We start from the raw sequence: 25,262 nt of genomic DNA, 5'->3' as shown, positions 1-25,262 counted from the left end.
CATCAGTCATTTGTTTTGCATGAATTTAGAGATGTAGCGATGGACTGGTGACGTGTCCAGGGTGTAACCAACATCCATCCCCTCCTCACCCTGCAAGGATAATTGCAGAAAATAAGGTGCAAATTGATTATTATTTATAAATATAAGAAATATGTGCAGATATATATATATATATATATATATATATATATATATATATATATATATATATATATATATATATATATATATATATATATATATAAAAAGCAATCACAAGACCATTTGACCTAGGCCTGTCGCGATAAACGATAAATTAATCAATCGTACAATAAATTAAAACTATAGACGTCATTTTAATTATCGCCTTTATCGTCTCTTCCGGCCTTTTTCTCTTTCTGTTGATGACACTGAATGAAAAAAAGGCTCAACTCCGCTGCTCTCCACTGACCCCCCCCCTTCTTCATTTCCTTAGTGTAATGTCCAGCGCACACTACACCATCTTAGAGCTGTCGGCCGGCATTTTCAAAACCTGAGAGATCACACATTATATACCAGAAATCCTAGGTATAATGCTTCGATCGGGTTCATTCATGCCTGTGGTGTCCAACAATGGGCACAAAATAAAAGTCCAGTTAACTAATTTTAAAACCAGGCATTCCAGGTGTGTAGTAGCAGGGAAACACTGAAAACATGCAGGTCAGGGGGGCCTGAGGACCGGAATTGAGGAGCACTGGTGTGAACTAACGTGTAGTCTGAACTATTACATCAGGTAGTCGATGTGTCCATCTTCTCTATTTGAATCTAATGATTACTGAAGGGTAATATGGTATACAGACTTCATAATCTGCACTCTTTTAGTTGAATGCAGTATTTATTTACACTTTGGTGTTTTTATTCAAGTAGCCTACATTTTATTTACACTTTGATGAATATAAACATCAAAGTGTAAATAAATACTGCATTCAACCAAAAGAGTGCAGAATGCAGTATTTATTTACACTTTGATGTTTTTATTCAAGTACATTTTTGATAATGGAGACTGAGAATCCATTTTATTATTAATTTTGGTTGTTTTTTTTGTTTTATCAGTTCCAGTGTTAAGTGTTCTTTTGAAAATAAAGTGCATCTATCTTTGCCAGGAAATCGCATGCATTATTATGTCATTTCCATTAAATCAGTGTAAAAAAGTCTTCAAACAGTATTATCGTTTATCACAATAATTTTTGAGACAATTAATCGCTCAGCAAAATTTGCTATCGTGACAGGCCTGAACAGAAACTTTCCGTAAGTAGGACAGGAATAAAAATACGTACTTATTTGGACTATTTCTGAGTTATTATCACGGGGTAATAAGTCATCTGACAGTTTTGATTGTGTCTCTGTTGTGTTTGTAGTCTGAATGGGTTAAAGGGGTTTCAGTGCCGTTCCATCTTAGCCTTAATAAACATAAACATCCAGTAAAAAAAAAAAAAAATCAATTTTCAATCAGTGTTTTGCACCAAACAGTTAATGATAATAAACAAGCTTTCAGTGAGGCTCTGTAAGAGCCATATGAATGAAATAAGTAATCATTGATATGACAGAAGCAGGAGGCTTTGACCCCTGGGTGGTGGGCGTGTCGATGTGGGCGTGACTATCAAGTGTTAATGGGAAAGTTACTGGCCTGCTGGCTTTGTGTGTATTAGGAAGCAGGTGAGCTTCCTAATACAAACTTCCTAGTTTCCCGTGTTTTAAATTGTGTTTATTATCATTAATAATAATAAAATTAATAATAATTAAATAATAATAATTTGGTGCAAAAAAACTGATTGAAAATCGATTTATTCACTTCATGTTTATGTCTGTTAAGGGTGAGATGGAACCGAACATGAAAACGTCCCTTCAGACAACCAGCACAAGAGAAACGCAATCAAAACTGTCAGATGACTAATTACCCAGTGATAATCTCAGAAATAGTCTGAGTATAATTTCAAGGATTATTTATCCAAAGAAAAATGGTTTGAGAAATATATACACAGTATTTCTAATACTGTTTTTTTATATAAAAAATCATAAAAAGCTGAATAAATTAACAGCTTTTGTGCTCTTTAACACCTGGGAATAATTTGAGCTTTTGACAGTGCTTTTTTTGTGCTGCATGTAGCATGTTTTTTGTAGTCACTGTGCTAACCATTGCCTCCAAACAAATGTTGACATCTCAGGAACCATAAAAGGTATGGATTTCATTCACCCACCGTTTTTATAAGAGGGTATAGGGCAGGGGTGGGCAATCCTGGTCCTCGAGGGCCGGTGTCCTGCAACTCTTAGATGTCTCCCTGATCCAGCACACCTGAATCCAACAGGTGAATCACCTCCCAAGTGCAGTCAGGTTCTCCAGAGTCCTGCTAATGACCTCATTATTTCACTCAGGTGTGTTGAAGTAGAAACACATCTAAGAGTTGCAGGACACCGGCCCTCGAGGACCATGATTGCCCAAAAGTAGATTGCTACTGTTCACAAATGAGTAGTCTCAATTTATTTCCTGGTCCTCAAAGTCTACTGATTCAATAACGTCCAAAAAAGTATCACCAATGTAGGGTCTTCATTTCTGTCGTGGTCCTCGATGTCTACCAATACAGGATCTTCCAAAACTGTGTCACAGATGTTAACATGTTGGGTTTTCATTGGTGTTGTGTGTTTACTTTCAGGATTGTTCGGTTTATGACTTTTTAAAATTAGAAGGACTCACCTGTATGACTATTCCACTTTCACATTTTCCTGTTAATGGAGGATTCACTGTGTAGGAATCCAAGAACTGTATTCTGTACTTTGTACAGGCGATTGTTCCAGACAGTCCTGACTCTGTTATGTTCCGGGGTTCTCTGGGTTTCTTGCTGGGATTTTCCTGTGCGCCTTTTACACCTCTTACCACCAGATGGCGACAGGTTCCGGTTGGAGTGCGTGTGTCATCATCCTCAGCTGTCAGTGATTACCCTCATCAGCGGAGCAGACTTAAGGAGTAGGTCGCCAGTCCAGCGTCGCCTGAGTGTTAGCCAGTCATGGTACCTCTGAGCCCCCTTGGGCCCTGTCTCTGTGTTCCTCGTTGTCTTGAGCCTTCTAGTGATTTCTCTTTGTTTTTCTCCGTTGCCTTCAGGTGATCCCTTTGGACGCACTGGGTCCTCTGATTAGATCCTGGCTGATTTCCTGGTTTATGAACTGCCCTCGTGATGCCGTGGAAAGTACCCACAGGTTGCCCGAGTTCCCAGACTCACCTCTCCGTTGTTTGCAAGCTTCTCCTGGATCCCATGGCTGGTGCCCGTACCACTCCTCTGTGTCTGCGTTGCAGAGCCTACCTGTCCGCTCCCTGCCGCACTCCTCCGTTGTTCCTGGACCCACTAAGAGACCGAAACCCCGGACGTACTCAGTTACCCTCCAAGATTAAGATCCAAGCATCACAAGTAAGAACTACCTGTTTTTCCTGAGAGCTTTCCATCTTCCCACGACCCCTGAACTCACTTTCCTCCCAGTGAACCATTGCTGCCCGTTACTGTTGATTTCCCTGGACCAGACCACCCTGACTCATTCTGATAATTGTGTGATCTTGAATAAATCATTTAAAACTGATTTAACCTCTCCTGTCTTGTGTTCTGCATGTGGGCTAGTTAACGTGAACCCATCATGACAGACTCAGAAGTCGTCCTGACTTGGCCCCAATTCGGAGGCCGGTCCCGAGTCAGGTACCAGACCCGACTCAGGGGCCGGTCCCGAGTCAGAAGCCAGTCCCGAGTCAGGGGCCAGACCCGACTCAGGGGCCAGACCCGACTCAGGGGCTGGTCCCGAATCAGAAGCCAGTCCCGAGTCAGAGGCCGGTCCCGAGTCAGGGGCCAGACCCGACTCAGGGGCCAGACCCAACTCAGAGGCCAGTCCCGAGTCAGAGGCCGGTCCCGAGTCAGGGGCCAGACCCGACTCAGGGGCCGGTCCCGAGTCAGAAGCCAGTCCCGAGTCAGAGGCCGGTCCCGAGTCAGGGGCCAGACCCGACTCAGGGGCCAGACCCAACTCAGAGGCCAGACCCGAGTCAGAGGCCGGTCCCGAGTCAGGGGCCAGACCCGACTCAGGGGCCGGTCCCGAGTCAGATGCCGGTCCAGAGTCAGAGGCCAGTCCCGAGTCAGAGGCCAGTCCCGAGTCAGAGGCCAGTCCCGAGTCAGAGGCCAGTCCCGAGTCAGAGGCCGGTCCCGAGTCAGAGGCCGGTCCCGAGTCAAAAGCCGGACCCGAGTCAGAGGCCTGTTCCAACTCAGAGGCCTGTCGCGACTCAGGGGCCAGTCCCAACTCAGTGGCCGGTCCCGAGTCAGAGGCCTGTTCCAACTCAGAGGCCGGACCCGAGTCAGAGGCCTGTTCCAACTCAGAGGCCGGTCGCGACTCAGGGGCCAGTCCCGACTCAGGGGCTGGTTCCAACTCAGAGGGCGGTCCCGACTCAGTGTTCAGTCCCGACTCAGGGGCCGGTTCCGACTCAGAAGCCAGTCCCGAGTGAGGGGCCGGTTCCACCTCAGAGTCCGGTTCCCACTCAATGTCCGGTCCCGAGTCATGGGCCAGTTCTGACTCAGGGGCCGGTTCTGACTCAGGGGCCGGTCCCGACTCAGAGGCCAGTCCCGACTCAATGGGCGGTCCTGAGTCAGTGAGCGGTCCCGAGTTAGGGGCCGGTCCCGAGTCAGAGGCTGGACGAGGCTCAAAATTTGGTCCACTGTAAAACTGTTCTTGGCTCTGAACATCTGAATCGTCCCCACAACATAGAGCATGCTGAATCCACTTCCACGCCTTGCTGATATAGTCTTCCTGAAGATGGACTTTTCTAGGTCGGGCCAGGGTCCTTCTGAAAGTCTGTGTGAGCTTGAAGATAACTATTGGGTTGCCACTTTTAATCATCTTAAACAGCAACTCTTTAACCACATCATCATTGCCAGACAGAAGTTGAAAAATGTCTTCGCAGAGTTTTCGTTCCATCTCTGCAAAAAAGACAAAATCTATATCTTTCACGTCTTCCCAGAGTTTTGGGGCAAGCTTTTGGTGGACAGGTAAGGTGTGCTTCATTTTGTAAGCAGCATACGAAGATCTGTTACTTGACTTATAGATTAATCGCCAAAGAATTCTCTCCACCATATTTCTCCTTTCGTCTTCGGTTCCCCGTTTGAAATGCATCTCGTTCGCATCCCTCAAACATTTTTCTGGATCCATGTCTGTGTGACTATAATCCTCGCTCAAGCACTTTTCATCCGCATACAAGTCCTCTGTAGGAAAAAGACTCTCTCTGATCTTTTTTTTTGTTGAGACAAACATTTTCCTTGGGGGAACAGGATACCCCAGGTGGCGTTTGAATTTTCTTACAATATAGACATGTCCTTCTGGATGATCGAGAAGCGTGATTAAATTCAGTGCAGAGGCGAACTGGAATGCATCTCTAGAAATGCTTTGGAAGATCCTCTCACTTAATTCGTCTGACACTTCAGAAAGAACATTCACATTTACTTCTCCTGTTTCTTTCAAGAGTAAACGCAAAACCTTCTGGTGTTGCTCATGAAAAATTTCTCTAACGAGATGCACAGTTGGTCCGTCTGCTACCTTTTCGATTACCTTCCAAAGAAGTTCATCAAGAAATGTTCTTTTTCGGTAATCTGGGGTGATTTGCCCCGGATGAACTCTGTTGGAGAAAGCCTTCCTTATCCTTTTCCACAAAGAGTCTGTAGGTCTCACGTAGACGTCACTTTCGTTACTCATCTTTCCTCTGTCAGCTAAAATGTCCAAATGAATTTTTTGTTGACTGACCAGAGAATTAACTGATCAGTTGGTGATGTCATGGACTTTATGACATCACAAAGGCATCCTTAGAAGGACCTCATGACACAGACATCATTTGAAGTTATTCTGATGACATCATTGTCAGCAGCATGGCAACTGTTTCTGGGGTACTAATGCCACACAGTGAGCATGTGCTATGAAAAAAAAAAGAATCTGTGGGCACTAAATACATTATTCCAACAAGTCTGAACTGTAAATGACCTGCGGAGCGGAATGGGGATGGAGCGGCAGGGAACCATTGGTCCCTCCACTTTACCGCCCTACCCATTTTTATTAGTGTGAATGCTGTAGGCATTCATTCACACTATTGAGTTCTACTTTTCTGGTTGCTCGGTAAATTTTACAGCGCTTCTTCTCCTGCACACTTTATGCTATTTTCACCATTCAACTTTTATTTAGTACTCAGCTTGCTCTCCTAATGCCGGCTATATCTCTTGGTATTTATAACCTTCATACTTTTTAAAAATATTCAGCTTTTTAGGAATTTTTCACCCTATGGGGGAAACCGCTCCATCATGTGGCAGAATTGAGAATTACAATATAAAATGTCTGTTTTGTTTCACAGTGGATGTTTTAGGTCCTGCCTATTAATGGCAATCAATCATCCAGTTTTGGAGCTGTCATGGAGGACACAAGGCAGTGGTCATTTTGAAGTTGGGCAGTTTAACAGCTTTTATGCTGTTTAACACCTGGGAATAATTTGAGTTTTTGACATTGGTTTTTTTGTGATGTTGACATCTCAGGAACCATAAAAGGTATGGATTTCATTCACCCACTGTTTTATCAGAGGGAATAGGGGAACATTTTTCAAATTTTAGGTTTTACATGAGGTTGTTTTTTTTTTTTGTTTTTTTTACATTGCATAGAATATATTACTGTAACTCAACATGCAAGTGGAAGCCTAGATGCAAAACATCAAAGTGTAACCATTAGCATTTTAGCTACTTTTAGCCTTTTATATAATTTTACCTTATAAACTGCGGTGACCCTACAGTTTAGGTTAGGAAACGCTGTTCTCCAGCAATTTCTAATACTGTTGATGACACTGAATGAAAAAAGGCTCAACTCCGGTGCTCTCCACTGACCCTCCCTTCCTCATTTCCTTAGTGTAATGTCCAGAGGACACTACACAATCTTAGAGGTGTCGGCCGATTGTCGGCCCATTTTCAAAACCTGAGAGACCAAACATTAACCGACAGAAATCCTAGGTATAACGGTTCGATCGGGTTCGATCGTGGCGTGTGGTGTCCAACAATGGACACAAAATAATGGCTACAAGTCCAGTGGACTCATTTTAAAACCAGGCATTAATCAATGCTTTACTACAATCTACCTGCAATGCATGTGGCTCTAGTGTCAGCGTAATGTCTTGACTGAATGAAAATTATTATAACCTATTTATGTCACGTTAACGAAGAACAGCTGAACTGCGTAGCAATTTCGCTCCAACTCCTCCCCTGTCATTTCTATATTCTTCGCACGAAATGTTTTATAAACATTAATGTTGTTTCCACATATCATCTCCAAGGCCTGCGACAGACTGGCGACCTGTCCAGGGTGACCCTGCCTCTCACCCGGAATGTAGCTGGAGATAGGCACCAGCAACCCTCCTGACCCCTCTAAGGGACAAGGGTGAACAGAAAATGGATGGATGGATGGATGGATGGATTACTGAAGGGCAATATAGTATACAGACTTCATAATCTGCACTCTTTTGGTTAAATCCAGTATTTATTTACACTTTGATGTTTTTATTCAAGTACATTTCTGTTAATGGAGACTGAGAATCCATTTTATTTTTGTTTTTGGTTGTTTTGTTTATCAGTTCCAGTGTTGGGTATTCTTTTGAAGATAAAGTGTATCTATCTTTGGCAGATAGATACACTATCTTCCAAATCGCATGCATTATTATGTCATTTCCATTAAATCAGTGTACAAAGCTCTTCAAACAATACTATCGTCTATCGCAATAGTTTTTTGAGACAATTAATCGCTCAGCAAAATTTGCTATCATGACAGGCCTAATTGGACATTATTTACCCAGGTTGCACTGCAGGGTAAACTACTTCGTTGACAATATTTTATTAACATTTCTAAACACTAAACAACCTACAGTATTATTGTTATAGCATCGGAAATAAACATCTCTCAAAAAAATTCTATAGCTACAACTAATCATGGATCCCTTTAAATGTTTATGTAATGAATTGAGACGATTTCCCTAGCTCCTCTTCTACAGTGAGGCAGCACAGTTGAATGACATGGAAGCAAATATCAGTTTAACAGATTTACTGAAGGCACACACTTTGTCTATTTACATTACAGAGCAAGTTGTATAGTGTCTGTAATACATCAACAATGTACGTTATAGCCATACCTGTAACATTTAGCTTGCTGAATTCGATTAATTTGCTCTGTAGCGCTGTTAGATAAATCATATTGCAAAGTTGCAGGAAAAAAACAATCATAAGCTCCGCTTATATCTTAACAGAACAATAAAACACAGCATAACAATCAATACAGAACTCTCATGTTTTCAATCACATGTGCAAAGTCCCTTGCTTGCCGTGTTGCAATGAAGAAATGGCACAATTAGCTGTAGCCTGACTCAATATTGTACGTCCAACAACGCCTTCTAGTGGACATTCGGAACACTTTATTTAAAATAAATGTTATTCTTGATCCCCATTAGTCCATCAGTCATTCATTGCTCATTAGCGACATCTGCTGCTGAACTGAAATGATGACAACCTAATCATTCAAGTAAATCATACATCCAAAAACAACAAACAAAACCTAGAACATACCGGTGTATGCTCACAAACATTTTTGTCAAACCCATGTCCAGTAACAGTAGATCTAGATTTAGGCCCTGTTTACACGACAACAATTTCTGGTGAAAATGGAAGAGTTTTGTTGTGTTTGTACTGTACATTTACTGTACAAGATAATTGTTTTATTGTCTTGGTGGTCCAATGCTGCTTGAGGCAGACACCTTAATGCTTTGCGGATGTGACTTCCTGAACAACTAAAATTCTTCCAACTTCGTTTTCTGGGACCTCTGATTCCAATCCTTTGTGACAATGTTTTTCAAAGCCATCTGCCCTGAAGCTTTAGGGCTTCCCCGGCTGCAGCACACATCATTTCAATCGATGGCTGATTAGCAGGGTTTTGATGAAATGTATTCATCTGAATGGGGCGGGTGCAGAAGCAGGGGAACATCTGAAACATGCAGGTGAGTGTGTGTTGAGGACCGGGGGTAGGAAACCCTGACCACTTGCCCAGGCCACCTCAACTTCATAAGAGAGAGAGAGTGAAAGAGAAGCACATAAAGAATATTTTGAATCCTTTATTTTTGTTGCTTGCAATGATCCTGACAATTAAGATTAAAACATTACACCAGAAAAAAAATCATTTTAATACAGAGTTGTGGAAATAACAAAAAGCATGTTAAACAGCAGCTTAAAGGTTGTGATTAAAAGGTACTAATGGTATGGTAAGGTCATTTTATTTATATAGCACATTTTCAGCAACAAGGCATTTCAAATTTAAAGTTTAAAATCATTTCTGTTTATAATATGACAAATAATTTTAAATATGAATAATCAACTAACAGAATTTCTTGCTCAGCATTTCATTCATTTCTATGCTATTGATTTGATTTACGTGTTTAGGAGAAGTAAAGCGTGCGTCAATGAAAACGAGGCAACTGGATGAAGTTGTATCTTTTTATTTCTGTGGGCGTAGAAATTATATGCTGATGACAACATTTTAATATATGTAATTTGCTGGGATGTATTTGTGAACAAGCCAAGCTCAAACACAAGGATTAAACTCATAGTGTCAGATTGTAGCTTTGGTCACAACAATCAAACTACAAAGAATTTTTTTTTTTTTTGCACTTTTACAAAAGTAAACTTGGCATATTAAGTAGAAAAGTTAAACAATTTAAGGCTTTTAACTGATCTTTACTGAAACCATTAAATCCAATTTAATAGTATTGACATTTTCAACTAGAACATTTCTAAAGAAATTTAAACAGGGCCTGCCAAACCGTGTCCGCCGGTTGGAACAAGGCAGTTCTGATGCTAAAAATTTGCATCAATGCTAAAGTAAACTACAATGTACTCAATAGCATGTGGACAGTCACAGGAATGTTGAGTAACATGGAGTTACTCCATTCACTGTGTTAAAATTAGTGTATAAGATAAAATTAGTCAAAATGCTAATGTTAGCCTAAATGCTGCCAGTGTCATGTGGCAACATGCTAGCGATGCTACAATGTACAATGTAGCATCACTGTGGACCACAGGTTCTTATACAGCTGCAGACAGAAGAATTGACATTGACTTCCTCCGTTCAGTGTAAAATAAAATAAAAAAATAGCTAAAAAGCTTATTTGAGGGAAAAAGCTAAAGAGGCCTTTTGATTTTTGCTTTAGCAAAAGTAAAAATCAGATATTTAGTTCGCGGCATTTCATAACCAGAAATACGCTGTCATCTCTTAGCAACAGATTAACAATAAATATTGTTACTGTTCAAAAAAACATACGATTTCTTCTGCTCTTCTGAAATACTACTTAACAAGAATTGTGCAGTTGGTGAATTTTGCAGAAAAGTGAAAAGGTTTATTTTTTTTTTTTGTCATTGGCGGTAAATATATTATAAAACAGACATTCAACACAAAAGTAAAAATCTGATTTATACTTTGTGGCAGTTCATCACCAGAAAAAAAACCCGCTCATTTTTTAACACCAAATCAATAACAAGTAATAGTATTGTTTATAAAACGTAAGTTCTTTTGAAATACTGCTTAGGTAAGCACAAAATAAACACAAGAAATTTACAGTTGGTAAATTTTGCAAAAGTAAAAATCAGATGTTTAGTTTGTGGCATTTTGTTACCAGAAAACGCGCTCATCTCTTGGCAACAGATGAACACATATTGCTATTATTCTAAAAATATAAGATTTCTTCTACTCTATTTATCTTATACTACTTACAGTAAGTAGTATAACTTTTATAGTATAACTTACCATAGAAATGTGTGATTTTTAGCGATAATATTGTTTTATTTGCTAAATTTTAAGCTGTAAACTGAAGGAAGGTCCATTTTTGGCGTGACTTTTTAGGACAACACTGGCAATAATTCATAAATTCACCAATGAGCGAGTCTGGCTGAACAAAACTAATAAAAACATTTTTAATGTCACTGAGCTTCAGATTAAATGCCATTTAAGGCCTTAAATTCAACCAAATCAATTTAATAACTTTTAAGGCATTTTAATGCCCCAGAGAAACATTGCAGCTGAAGTTTATTTTCTTGCTAAAAATGGATCTGTTGTCTCTTCCATATTGTTGTTTAGCCTCTAAAGTTTGGAACGAAGGGATCCGACCGTCGGTTTATTGGAGCAGAACTCTTTCCACCAGGAGGGACGCTCCAGCACTTGACTGCCTTGCATCACTGTGGACCACAGGTTCTTATACAGCTGCAGACAGAAGAAATGATCTGGTGAACAAAGCAACTTATGATGCCATACACACCGGAAACAATAATGTTGATTGATATTGTGTACTTTAAGACTTCAACAGATGCTTATTTGCACTTTTATACTGTTCACACTTTAGTCCAAAGATTACTAGATTTAGGTTATGAGTAGTTATTATATTTTGCCAACATGTTTCTTGTGACTAAATACATTACTGTCATTTTAGAGCGGTCCAGCCGCAATCTTGATTTCAGTCTGACAGAAAACCTGACGATGGAACTTCACAACATGAGTATTCAGCTGAATGTGATTTTATAACACAAATTAACTCACAAAAAGGAGATATGAGATGTTGTTTATGCTTGAAAAGAACAACTTTCCAGTATTTAGTCTTTAATTCGTTTATTGTACTTTATCGTCATTCTGTTATTGCTCAGCGGTTCTGACTCATTATGGAAAAATTGTCACTGAAGTTTGTATTTTTTTACCTCTTCAGGGCTGGGCATTTATTGTATTGTGTATCATTTAGAAATTGATAAATTGTCCTATAATGTTGGAAATTTTGATTTATTTTATAATAAATACCAGTTAATGATGTTTAAAATCCCCAAAACTGCCTGTATTTTTGGGATTGTTAACTATTTTCTCCACTGCTTGTTCAATGAGAGAATGGATACATATCAATAAATTTGGAAATATGATGAAATGCAGTTACTGTGTCCGGTTTAGTGACATAAATAACACTTATTTATGTGACTGTATTCCTAACAAAGTGTATTGGAAATGGATATGCTGTTCAAGAGCTGAGTTTGTATGTTTGCTCTGCAGTGACAGCCAGACAGCTTTTGCCATTACCACAATAGTATCATAAAATATCATGACAACACTTTCAGTCCATATTGTCCATATTGTACCTCTCCATCAGCATTGGCAATGGGGGAGTTGAGGATAAAATCCGTGGGAGCTAAAACATCCACTAAAGCCACCGCTTCATTCTTCAGCTGTTGAGACAAAAAGGAATTTAAGATGACAATTCATGATTCAGGTTTATGAAACCATAAAAGAGATAACAAAACTGAATGCTAATGACTTCTAGAAAACACTCCCCACACACTCGGCCATCACTATTACCAAGGAGGGATGAAGGGAGGGAGAAATGTGTGTTTGTTGGTGCACACCAACGTTCTAAAATAGCTGACTTCTCATTGTTAATAAAAAAATATATATTTTTTTTAAATAGGGCGGGGCTTAGCACATCAGGCAACTGAAGTCTTGATTCATGTGAAAGGATGTGGGTTACATTGAAGAAAGAAAAAATACTCTGAAAAATATCCAGAAGCCAAACGGTTTTAAATCTTAATTGCTTTTGTTTTAATCAGTAACACAAAGAGAATGACGAGAGGACCAGTTTCAATCATATAGATGAGTGTGTGACCATCCTTTCATTTTAAAACACATTTTCAAGGTACACTTAATTGTTCTTTGTATGTATAAAGTGAAAATGAAGATATGTTGCAGAAAATAATCATTAATAATAATTTGATATAAAATTGTCCATTTTGGGTAAACAATGGCTGTAATGAAGCATGAAGTTTCCAAGCAAGCTGCCAGATCCTGGCTTCTAGAACACTGTGAAACTGCAGCAGCCCAGTACAACACTACTGCATACACTACTTATACTTATGACTACTTATGTTACACAAGACAGTATACCTCTGAGCAGAGTCTCAGGATGGTCAACTGGACCAACTCTGCTGGTTTCCTTCCAGTCATATAATCACCTGAACAAGGACAGTATTTAGAAAAAGTATTAACGTTATGTTGCAGGCGAATGTTACTGGTTTGTTTCCATTTACTTCAGAGAGGGTGACATACCCTGGAACAGCGTCGCCATGTGGTTGCTGAGACTCCACAGTCCATACAGGGCACACAGTTTTCTTAGGACTGGTTTGAGGTCAGAGGGCGTGTCCTGATCAGTGGTCAGACTATGAAACCTCTGCAGGCTGCAGTGTTCAATGTAGGTGATAGCCAAGGACCTGCAGTAGTACACCTGAACACACACATGGACACGTAGGTTAACACTGAACTTCTTTAACATTGCTCGTATTTGTTATCAAGTAAACTCCAACTGAAGAGAGTTGGGTTGTGTCTAGTTTTCTACTCTATTCTGGCTCTCCTTTAAGAATAGTAAAAAGAGATCCTGTAGAATCAAAACACCATAAACATATTTAACTGATTCTACTTGTCAGTTCGTCAATATAATACCTGACAAATGAACTGGCATGAAGCTGAACATCATCATTTCAGAAGTGATTTAACTTTCAACACATAACTGTACACAAAAAAGACTTATCTTTAATGAAACTGAAGGTTGTTGCAAAAATAATATTTTTTTTTCTGCTGGCTGAAAAATATAGTATTACCATAACATGATGTCAGTCCACAATATTCACAATATTTCTCTAAGATGGCATGCATTCTGTCTTTTCTGAACCTCCACTAATTTGACGGCAACTAAAATGTAAACCTGAGTGTGTTTTGTTACCTGACTGTTGTTTCGGGCCTCAAACTCATCACTGCCTGAGGCACTCTGCTGTTCCAACCTCTTCTGACTCTCCACAAGCAGAAAACTGATGAGCCACATATAGGCAGCTAAAGACACTGAAGACATAGAAAAAGAAATCGTGTTTTAACAGAGGGTTAAAAAAAAAAAAAAACAAGAATGAAGCCTGATAAACTTCATGCAGTAAATATTAATATGTCACTAACATGACAAGCACCTCATTCTTTTTTCTCACCAAATAGTTTTGTTAAATTTATCTCAAAGTTTTGATATTACTTAATACAAACATTTGACAATGATGTGTTAACATATGGCAAAAGGATTGAAGCTCATCTTTGTCGTTCTGCATTCATCTGTAATCGGGACACGAAATTTTACATATAGAGCAGCGTAGAAGAAATGAATTTTATTATGAAGTGGACATATCCCCGTACCCTCAGGCTCCATACAGTCCTCTACTGTTGTTGCTGTAAACTTGCTTTCCAGATGTTTTAGATGATTATCCAAAAAGTCCACAGTGTGAAAGGGAGACTGAATGGGAACACCATCTGAAACCAAATAATAAAGGTGGAGATCAGTAACCAGCTGTTAGTAGAGATGACTCTTGGGTAGCTGTCAATGTATATTGTAGATACAATTACATCACTGCACTTACTGATGAAGGTACAACAGAGAATGAATGAGGCTCTCTGCTCAGCAATTATTAATTCAAATATACAATCAAATTCAGGTATTCGAGTCTGAATATTAATGCTATTAATGATGAATGTTTTTCCCCTCCATTTGCTCTCTCATTTGGTCTTTGGAGTGTGTCTGGTGAAGGAGCGCATTCTGCTGGTTTTCTTCCTCCTGCGCCTCATTCAGAGAGTAACGCCGACTTCTGATCCTTTCAAATGGCGAAATGTTCCCTGATTTCAAAACTTTGGCACTTGTACTTTCAATTTATGGTGCGGCAACAGAACTTGAATTAAGCCCACGGATTGGATTGTTCAACGCCATCTGTCAAGTGTCAGGAAGTTCAGCGCGACGTCTTCTCTGAACAAGAAAATGGCATCCTTTGCTACACTCAACTCTACCCTCTTGAAGTCATTATAAGAACTTGATATAATAATTCCGATATCACGGTTCCAGGAAAGCTTGTCAATATTGCCGTTTCGTCAATAGCAAGATAAATCTGGTGATGGTATTTGAATGGGAGCCCAGGCCCACCCACTGCCTTACCCCTGGTCTTACTATAAACATTCTATATGTTTCTTGTACACGGTGTCGCTTAAAACTGGTGAAAAATTGTCCCACTTGATGTTATAAGAAATGAAAATCATAGAAATACGACAGCATGAGTGGCCGTCTTCCCCATGTTTCCAACCCAGAACTTTGCAGCCTCAAAGTCTGGAGAGTTGATGACAAACAGGCACAGATGAGATATGCTTTGTAAAATGAGTGCCGTTAAACAAGTGAGCCTGTTTCATCCTCTTTCTCAATAATTAAGCTTCAAGACTTTCCCCCACAACTTACTATGGAGTTTGGCATGGTACAAACTCAGAAGGTAGTTGCTGGTCTGCTGGAGCAATACGTTGTTGTCTCCTTCATATGTGCAGTTCGGGTCATTGTCATCACGCAGGTCACCCAGTCGGTTCACTGCAACACACAGAGTTATAGCGCTCACACTGACCCGGTGACCTGGGGGGAGTGTTTGTGATGAACTACTGACTGGCAAGGTATCCATGGCCGCCGCAGGCCTCTCTGCACTCCTGGATGCCCCTCTGAGCCGTCCATGAACCCAGTGGTTTACTAGAGCACCCGATGGCGTGGATCTCCCTCCCCATCTCTGCCTGTGAGACATGGGATCAAAAGAGCCAAAGCCTGTGTAAAAGGAAAAGAACCGTGTTCCTCATGCCGTACTCACTTGTCTGTCACTGTTGTCCTTCATCAGCTGTCCAAACTGGAACTCAACAAAGTTCATGAAGATGGTTTTAGTGAAGTGTTCCAGGACATATGCTGCTGCCACATACGGGATCAGACGCCACTGCTACGATCCAAACGAAATATGTGCATGAGTATCAAGAGTCATTACCTTAAACGTGAACATTTTCTTTTTAGAATGTTTGAAGTAATAATAACTACAAATGAAAAGTGGAGATCAAACCATCAGACTGTACTTTTTCGAAATTAAGTCTGGTGGAACAAATGTATTGAAAAAAAAAAATCCTGTTCCTGTTCTTTGACTAAATCCAATTCAATTTTTATTCTTTCTAAATGCTTGAGGGTTTATAGTTCAGAATGTTGCAAATGATTACGGTAATTGAGGTTTTATTTGTCACTTCTTAAGAAATGATCACCTGTAACTGGTATTCTAGAACTGGAATCTCCTCTGTGTTACTTGGTCCAAACTGTTTCCTTGTGGCTGAGAATCGAATCGCCACAGTGACAGCAAGCTTCAAGTTGACCAAAGCCATCCTGGTGATATAAATCCGACCTCCTGAAAGGGCCCCCAAAGAAGCTCCAAAACGCTTGTTAGGGTCCTACAGGACAGAAAGGATAATGTTGTAGCTTTTGTCAATATTGGACTCGTCATCCAAGTTTGACAAGTCTAAAAACTAATGAGTTCTTTAACAACAAAGTGTCCACTCGTGTGAAGCTGCATAAGAACAAGCACTTTCAATCTGTGAAACTCTGCTTTCACAGATTACACCTAATAATAATAATAAAAAAGCAAAATGTTGGAAGATGATAAAGGCATATTTCCTTCATGCAATTGCTCTGCATGCATAACAACACACAGAGTAACCAATTTGATTACCTTAAGTCGCATTGTTTGTGTCATGGAAGGCGGTAAAAATGAATTGTTAAAGCAGGTTAGCTTCTACTGGGGAGCTAAAGCCTCTGATGAAAAACCCAGTTTGTTTATTCCTCCCTATCAGCTTAATGGGTTGAAGAGTGGAGTAAACCTTTAACCATACAGTCAGATTCTCTTTCCATTCTGACATCAATATGTGAGTGGCTCCCTAAAACAAAAACCTCATTTGTTTTGTCCACTCAGAGTCTGAGTGGGAGCATGAAGCGTGAACATAGTCCGTGTCCCTGAAGGCATCATCCCTGTGAACTCCAGGTTATTCAAACAAATGGACCTGGAATATTGGCTTTCTATGAAGGAAAACAGACCAATGTTCTTCAACTACTCTTGTGTCCAGAATCTACTACTCAGTTTTTAGAGCATTTTTTCTAAGATAGTTGGCATCAAACACGTTTTCTGTCTGAGAAAAAAAATGACTAAAAGACCTCTGTGTTTGTAGCCAAGATGTTGCAGCCAAGAGACCTTTTATTCTGATCTGGCCCAACTAAAACACCTAAATATATTAAATATTTACTTCTATCAGACAATATTTGATAGCATTTTTTTAAGTAGCCAGGAGGTATTGAGTAGCTGGTTACTTTAGCGTGGTCTTCTGCTGCTGTCGCTAAACTGCTTCAAAATTTACATGTTCTGCTTTCGGAAATTATAGTCTGCATACATCAGTTATTTCAATTAGTAATCTCTATAATCTTAAACTTGGCAATACTCCTCACACCTCTGACATCAACAAGGACTTCATCCAGACAACTACCATCATCTTTTTTTGGGATGTTCTCTGTCAACCTAAGAGAAGGTTGTGAGTGAAAATCCCATTACCTCAACAGTCAAGTCACTTTAGTAACAAGTCTGAGGCTAATTTTGAACTTCACCAATCATCTTCACATTATTTCTACATAATGTGGAAATGCAGAGTCGTTGCTATGTGACTGGCTGATTTGGTACTTGTGTTAGCAAGAAGTTGAAGAGGTGTAGCAATACGTACCTTGAATGGTGTCACATATTGTCCATCAGGGGTGACATCGCCTGTCCGGTTTAGCAGGTTTTCCCTGGGAATTCTCACATTGTGAAACATTGCAAACCTGTTGTAGGAAGGGCCAAAGGAATAACACCTTGTTATGTTTTATTAGAAAGAAGCAATGCAGCATAAATCAAACAAAACTGTTTGTGATGCATTTATGATGTTTGGCTCCTTGCAGTATTTTACTATATAACACTACACTCTCCTGACTCTCTACACATCATGTATCATTTTGTAATTTAATCCATGGATATTTTTTGCTGACTTTCCACAGAACTGTATTACATTAGTCCAGGTAAATTATTGTTCAGTCAACTTGAAAAACTGAGTTTAGTAAGTGTTTGGAATATATTATAAATACATATTTCTATGGTTTTCAAAATTACTGCTGCAGCTACCTACCCATTATCCAGTCCATTCTGGCCTAATTTTTTCCCCATGTCCCCAACTAGAACACCGGGGAGAGCCAGCAGGGTTTTGGGGTCTCTTATCTGCAGAACACGGGTTTTAAATGAGGTATTACAGTAATCAGGTTATCTCATCTTTAGATAAAAATCAGAAATAGTAAATGCATAATAACGATACAATATCAAACACGAAAAATATGTTTTGTCACATACTGACTAGAAAGGCTTGATTGGGATTAAGCTTTTCTTGTTGAAAAAAAATCTTGCAATGTTGATTTATAACTAAAAAGCAAAATTTGAGTTTAAATCAGTCCAAATAAATGTGTCTAAACTGGACCGCTGTTCAATCTAGGCCACATAAATCACACACTTTTCAGTGATAAAATCCTGTAGTGCAAGTTGACACTAATAGTTTGACACCTCAGGAATACACACAGTTTTTCTTTACATATGTTGGTTGAGCATGGAAAACGCAGGAATGATGCACTTTTCCAATAAAGATATCCAAGATGTGTTACTTTTGCAGACTCCAAAGATAACATAGAAAACAACAACAACAACAACAACAACAATAATAATAATAATAATAATAATAATAATAATAATAATAATAATAATAATAATAATAATAATAATAATAATAATGTGAAGTATTAATATAAAAAAGTTTAATGGAAGTTTAGCAGTTTAATCTGGTTGCTCTGCAGGGAGGACAAACCATGGTGACGGTGGAAAAGGTCTTTGGTGATTGGCTGAGCCCTGGCCAGGCAGCGACTGTGAACAAACTAATGAATGAAGCAAGCAAGCTCAGTCCCAATGATTCTCTCTGCTGACCTCACCACCAAACTCTGACTGGTCAGTTTCCAGTCAAACGTGTTAAATGCCCAATACCAGACTGGGATGCTGCTGGTCAGTATGCTCTCTACTGTTCCACTGTAGGAAGTGGTGAGAGGATGAGAGGTTTTATTGACAATTACAAACACAATCGGAGCCTTACCGGAACAATAAAAGAGTGCAGGCCGTGGCACACCTGGTCAGGGGTGTAGAGCTGAGCATATACGACAGCATGAGTGGCCGTCTTCCCCATGTTTCCAACCCAGAACTTTGCAGCCTCAAAGTCTGGAGAATTGATGACAAACTCCTGCAGCACAGGCACAGAGTTGAAGAAAGAGGGTTATACAGTTTGCAACAAATCACAGTAACTACCGGTTTATGACATTGCAGCCTCAGCCCAATGCATTCAGTTCTGTTTGTCAGTGGAATATGGGGTATGAGGAAATTCCAAACGCTGGTCCTCAGAGGTGGTTTCTGATATTATGGGCGACATGGGCAAACCTACCTGTCTATACATGTACCAGTAAAATGCAGAGACCAAGAGGGTATTGGGATACTGCAGAAAGCCCAAAGTATCATCCCACAATCTCTCCATATAAAATATCTCAGTAAGTTCAGTTAACCACATTTTAAACTGAGGCACTTTATCAGTTTTCCACAATTTTAATATTACCTTCTTGGCTATTACCATTCCATACACCACAGGCATTTGCATAGAGTTGCTATAATTAATAAGTAAAGGAGAATATCTAAATAATCTGGGGATCAGGACCCAACATGCACTTATAGATTCATGAAATCCAGTTGAGCTTGAGTTTCAGATCAGAACAGATGAGGCAAGCAGCCCTCAGTGGACATTTACCACAATGTGAAGAGACTGAGGGGTACGTTCCATGCTACTTTATTTTAGAATAGTGGAGTTTGTGAAACAACTTTCACTGAATTAACTGACGCTTCACATTAATACAACAAGACTGAATCCTGAATCCTCCTCCTAGACTTCATTCCCAATCTTTTCACAGGCAGCTCTGAAGGGGTTTGTGGCAAAGTTCATTCACCATTTCATCTGAGAGGAGAACCAAAGGTCCCACACGCGTTCCCCTGCCACACTGCGATACGTGAGGCTGAGGACACCCCATATTACAAGCTATCGCGAGTGAGCCGCCGAAAGGCCAGACTCACAGACCCACCACCCTCACTGGTACCCCTACCCTCCAAACCAACCCCACCCTCCAGGCATAACCCAAAACCCTTAGCTCATTTATAAAACATTTATATAAGCACATTTCAAAAGGTGTTGTGGTTGTGTTTGCTGACCTGGGAAGAAGGATCATATGTGGCTGTGGTTCTCATGGCTCGAGTGTTGCTACCATGGCTCAGCTCAGTCAGTGCAAAGCACCCAAACGTCTGAGAGAAAAGATGGGCAAAATAAAATCACTAAACTTAACTAACACTCTTTCTGCATGCAAAGATTCATATATTAGAGGACAATGTGAAGAACAAAACTCACTTTTTTTGTTTCTTGTTTAATTATTAAAAAGTAAAGCTGCTTGCATTTTGAAGTTGTCACTTACCTCCATGTCTTCAATGTCCTTTACATATTTGCCATGTCTACCTGACCCTGAACCGATGATGGTTCCTGCAAACATCTGAAACAAGATTTCAAGAGTTACTCATTTTACTCTGACAAGTACTTTGAAGCAGAGCACAAGAAAATACTGAGAAAAAAATGACACAATAGTGTCTTCACAGGTCAGGCTAAAAACCAATCCTCCTGCTGCAGCTGATCCAGAACACTGCTGCTGGTTTTCTGACTAAAACCAGGAAGATAGAGCACATCACACAGTTCTACAGTCCTTCCAGTGAGAGAAGAGACTTTAAAATCATTTTGTTAGTTTATATCACTGAATGTTTTAGCACCACAATACATTAAAGATCTGCTGAGTTCAGGAAACCAGAACTCAGGTTTCCTGGTTCTGGTTCTGCGCTGCATCCAGAACCAGAAACAAACATGGAAACTTCCAAAACAGCCAAAACACTGAGTTCCCTTAAATCTAGATTAAAAAGCCAGCAGTTTACAGCTGCTTTTGAAACATAAATGAAACACTGAACATACATATTTCATCTGTATGATTTTGATGATGTCACTCATAAAAATGTAATGTTAAGTTGTTGTCTGCATGGTGTTTTCTTTATAACTTTGCAATTTTGTGGGTTTATCATGAAAAGCACTTCACTTGCTGCTGAAATGAGCCATGCAAATAAACTTGGAACTTGAACTGTACCTCCGAATCAGGTTCGCCAGTGATTTGGGCAATTCATTGGCGATATTATTGATCAGGACCAAACAGGATTTATTAGAGGTTGTCAAACCCAAGACAACATCAGGAGGAAACTTCACATCATGCCCCATATTCAAAACAATAAAACAAAAGCTATTTTAATGAGTCTGTTTATCGACAATGTTATTTTCAATTTGTATTAAGCCACTGGCACAACATAAAGATCTTTAAGGGTAAACTCAGAATAAAGTTTGAAAAATTACAGGAAAGGAGAAAGGACGTATTGCATTTCCTGATTTTTGAGAATATTGTTATGTTGCTCAAATGACTTCCATAATATATCTAAGTGCTAAAAGTATTTGGAAAAATGGAGCAATATAGAGCTAAGAGTGCGTGGAAAAGAATTGCAGGGTATCATTGGACATACAGAAACTATATCTAAGCATGATAAATCTTTTACTTGTTTCTCAGTGGAAAGACGACTATACAGAATCCAGAAATACAAGTTTGAAAGAGAATTATGCAATTAACACAAGCAGCCTCCAATAAATATTTCACTCAAGATCCGCAATTCAAAGAAAAGCTAGAGAAAGGTTTGACAGTCTTGTGTGTAGTCCCTACAGACGACCACGTTAAAAGTTTCCATGTTCTGAAAAAAAAGATTCCAAACACTCTGTAGCATAGAATCTTACATCTACAGTAGCTTAAGGGATTTGGAAATTATTCCTAAGAATAATGCATGCTTAGCCTAAATATTTTTATTAAAAGCAACTCTTTTAAAGCAATCAAATTACAATCACATTTTTATCACAAAATCTTTCTGGAAAACAATAAAAGATGTTACCCCTCTGTTAAGGGCGTACTTGGCGACCAGAGCCCAGTCATACATGCCCAGACAGTCGTCCAGGGCGACAGCCTTCCACGGGTTTGCCATCATATCTTCTTTAGTCAGGAAGTCGTAGCGAAAGAGCTGCTTTACCCTGCATGTTGTACATTAGGTCTTTCTTCACACTCCATTTTTAGTAAGAGATATTGAGCAAAACCTCACAGATACTAATTAGGTTTTGTCAGGTAGCATGTATAATGGTGCAATGTTCAAAAATAATTCAAACAAGCCACCAATACCTGAGGAAGTTAAGTTCTCTTTTTTTCTCAACAGAAATGTCCTCTCCAGGCTGACGGGCAAACACGGGATCATTTTCCAAACTCTTGAACACGTGTTGCTGCACCAGACACAAGAGGAGGAAACATATGGAACATGAAATGAACATGAACATGAAACAGAACAAACACATTCACTTTTGAGTATGAAGTTGTCTTTTTAACGGGGGTGTTTCTGCCATTTTTAAAATGCATTTATGTTGAAACTTAAACGTCTTGTTGAGCCACTCTTCACTCACCCTCTGTCAAAAACAAAGAATATTTTTGACATACAAAAAAAGAGTATTTATTAGTATTTAAAACTTTCCCTTGCTGGGGTGATAACTTGCGGTATTACAAACACTTGAACACTGAAATAGGCTGTCTAAACTACAGAAAAAGAAAAACCGGATCCAATATCATTTTGGAAAACCTTTGTCAGCAGAGAATCTGATCTCACTTTGAACTGTAATATTTCCTCTCCATCAATGAAGTGGAGCATCTGCTTCCAACTGAAGGAGGCTTTTTTCCTGTAAGCATCAAGCGGACCGCCGGGGAGGTCAGCCACGACCTGCTCCATGTTCCGGGAGAATTCAGAGCTTCACCTCCTGCAAAGGAACAGCAGCACGTTTTATTAGAGGGCTGATAAAACAGAATAGAATTAAACTTTTAAAAATAATAAATAGTTAAACTTTCAATAACAGGCAATTATTTTTTCCCTGAAATATTGTTATTTAATGTGTTACTGCTTTCATTCATTTACCTACAGTACAGACCAAAGGTTTGGACACAACTGTATGTCCAAACCTTTGGTCTGTACTGTATATCATGGTCAGTGTGGTCATTTCTGCCATACATACCGTGCCTATAAAAGTTAGTCTCCCTCTGGGATGTTTTACTCCTTTTTAATGTTTTTTTTTTTTTTAAATTACGATTCACAAAATGTGTCTTTTTTTTTCCTGACAAATTTGACAGAAAAAATACAAAAAAAAATCTTTTATTGTCAAAGTGGGAACTGACTTGTACAAAATAAAAAGACTTACATAAAAGTAGGTAACATAAAATTACTGCCTGCATAACTATTTACAATATGCTTTAAAGTAGTTTCCTAAATTTATATAAGAACAGAGAGGGAAATACACTATAAAGCAGATGTGTTTGCAGAACTCTTAAAAGCATGTGCATATCAGTTTGCTTAATTTTTGGCCTAAATGGAAAAATTAAGCAAAGTTAAAATATTATTCAATTTGGGGAAAAATAAAAGTACATAAATGATGAGTATAAAAATAAATGAGCTATAATATACTGAATATGTTAATTTAGATCAATCTGTGTGTACCTATATTATATCTGGTATAAAGGTGATAAAGAAGTGAAAGAATTAAAAGAGGAAGAGAATGAAAGACCCCTTGGACCGACGAATCAATCTCCTGTAACTTCTATAACTAACTATATTCTATAGTGAAATGTGAGGCAGGACGTCCAACAGCTGAAGGCTGGACTACCGTGTATTTAATCAACAAGCCAACAGAGTCAAAGTCCAGAGTTCAACCTGATAAAATGCACTTGAGCTGTGCATTAAAAAAAAATCCCTACATCGCAACACTGAACCTGGCTGGCGTGTTGTCCTTAACATTTATTTTTGAATTTGGCTTCATTCTTTCTTTATACCATATCCTACAATTTGTTTTAACATTTTTACACATGTAAAGTTAGACGAAATTATTGTGGAACATCACAAATCATTTATCTAATGTTGGAGGCACATTCTTAACATAGCCTGTCGATTTATGACACATTAACAGCCAATTACATTACTTGTAATTACATTAGAGAATATAGTTATTTACTACTGAGTCCTAAATGTAGTTTCTCCTGTAAAATGATGTGTGCTTTCTGAACAGACCAAAGATATATGCCCGAATGAATAAACGACAAGACCCATTATAAACACCTTATTTCAGCTCTTATCCTTTCAAAAGAGTTTAGCTCAAAGATAGACAGACAGACAGATAGATAGATAAAAATACAGAGAAAACGCTCTAAATGTTCTTCACTTTTTCTTCTTACCCTTTGACTTTATTTTGTTATGTCTGCAGCTTTTGCACTGGGTGAAAAGTTCATCAGAAGTCGTTCCCTGCTAAAGACGAAGGCCCTGTCCCAATGCTCAGTGGGCACCCTACGCCCCTCTGCGAAGCGTCGATTCAGTCAAGTACACATAAGGTTTCGAGTGCGCAGGTTACAAACGTGTCAAAAAACCGAGAATTGGGACTGCACAGAACTCTGCAAGTCCTTTTGACTCACCAGGTCAAACACTTCCTATCTGACTCCTTAACAATAAGAGTATCCACTTCGGTCATTTAAATTTGAAAATATTTACATGATAAAAACAAACCTGTTCAGTCATTTCCAGGAGACTTCTCCTTTTTTTCTTTGGAGTAATCATTTAATGACTTATTGGAGACGTGAATGTAATCTAACATATCGCCCTTTAAAACCCGAAGGCGACTTCCTTCATTTATTTTGAAAGTTTGAACTTGTGTTTTTTTTAAAGGCACAATAACTTTATTCGCTCCTATTTAACAAACACCTTAGACAACGTCAAACTTACCAGAGACTATTTTCTTTATTATATATTAGCGTTAATTGTTATTGTTTAAAAGTTCTGCCAATAAAAAAATAAAGTGTTGTGACAAAAAAACTAAATGGACACATGATGATACAGACAAAACGGAGGTCATTCTATCAAAATATCTTCATATCATTTTTCTTCCTAATTATATATATATGTATGGACTCCAAGAAGGTAGACTTTTTTAGATTACTGTATAGATTAAATCCTCTTTAACCACACTCCATACCGTAG

The 25,262-nt window shown here is 39.1% G+C and overlaps 1 protein-coding gene across 1 annotated transcript; it reads right to left on the bottom strand.

Annotated features, from left to right (window-relative positions):
- Positions 1-9,146: 9,146 nt before the first annotated feature.
- On the bottom strand, positions 9,147-24,720 carry acox3 (acyl-CoA oxidase 3, pristanoyl). The gene is made up of 19 exons (XM_044097915.1): positions 24,467-24,720; positions 22,857-23,004; positions 22,382-22,479; positions 22,101-22,236; positions 20,549-20,623; positions 20,292-20,381; positions 19,138-19,281; positions 18,136-18,224; positions 17,698-17,794; positions 16,201-16,383; positions 15,768-15,890; positions 15,573-15,693; positions 15,377-15,499; positions 14,296-14,409; positions 13,844-13,959; positions 13,174-13,348; positions 13,012-13,079; positions 12,213-12,299; positions 9,147-11,298 (listed from the first exon to the last, which is right to left on the bottom strand). Exons 2-19 carry the CDS (start codon positions 22,974-22,976, stop codon positions 11,179-11,181), a joined length of 2,079 nt encoding a protein of 692 aa, XP_043953850.1. The 5' UTR covers positions 22,977-23,004; positions 24,467-24,720; the 3' UTR covers positions 9,147-11,178.
- Between the last annotated feature and the right edge of the window lie 542 nt (positions 24,721-25,262).

The sequence above is a fragment of the Gambusia affinis genome, linkage group LG18, assembly GCF_019740435.1.
Source record: "Gambusia affinis linkage group LG18, SWU_Gaff_1.0, whole genome shotgun sequence".
Classification (NCBI taxonomy): domain Eukaryota; kingdom Metazoa; phylum Chordata; class Actinopteri; order Cyprinodontiformes; family Poeciliidae; genus Gambusia; species Gambusia affinis.
Note: the sequence above shows the minus strand (reverse complement) of the source record. Positions and strands in the feature narration are given on the sequence as shown.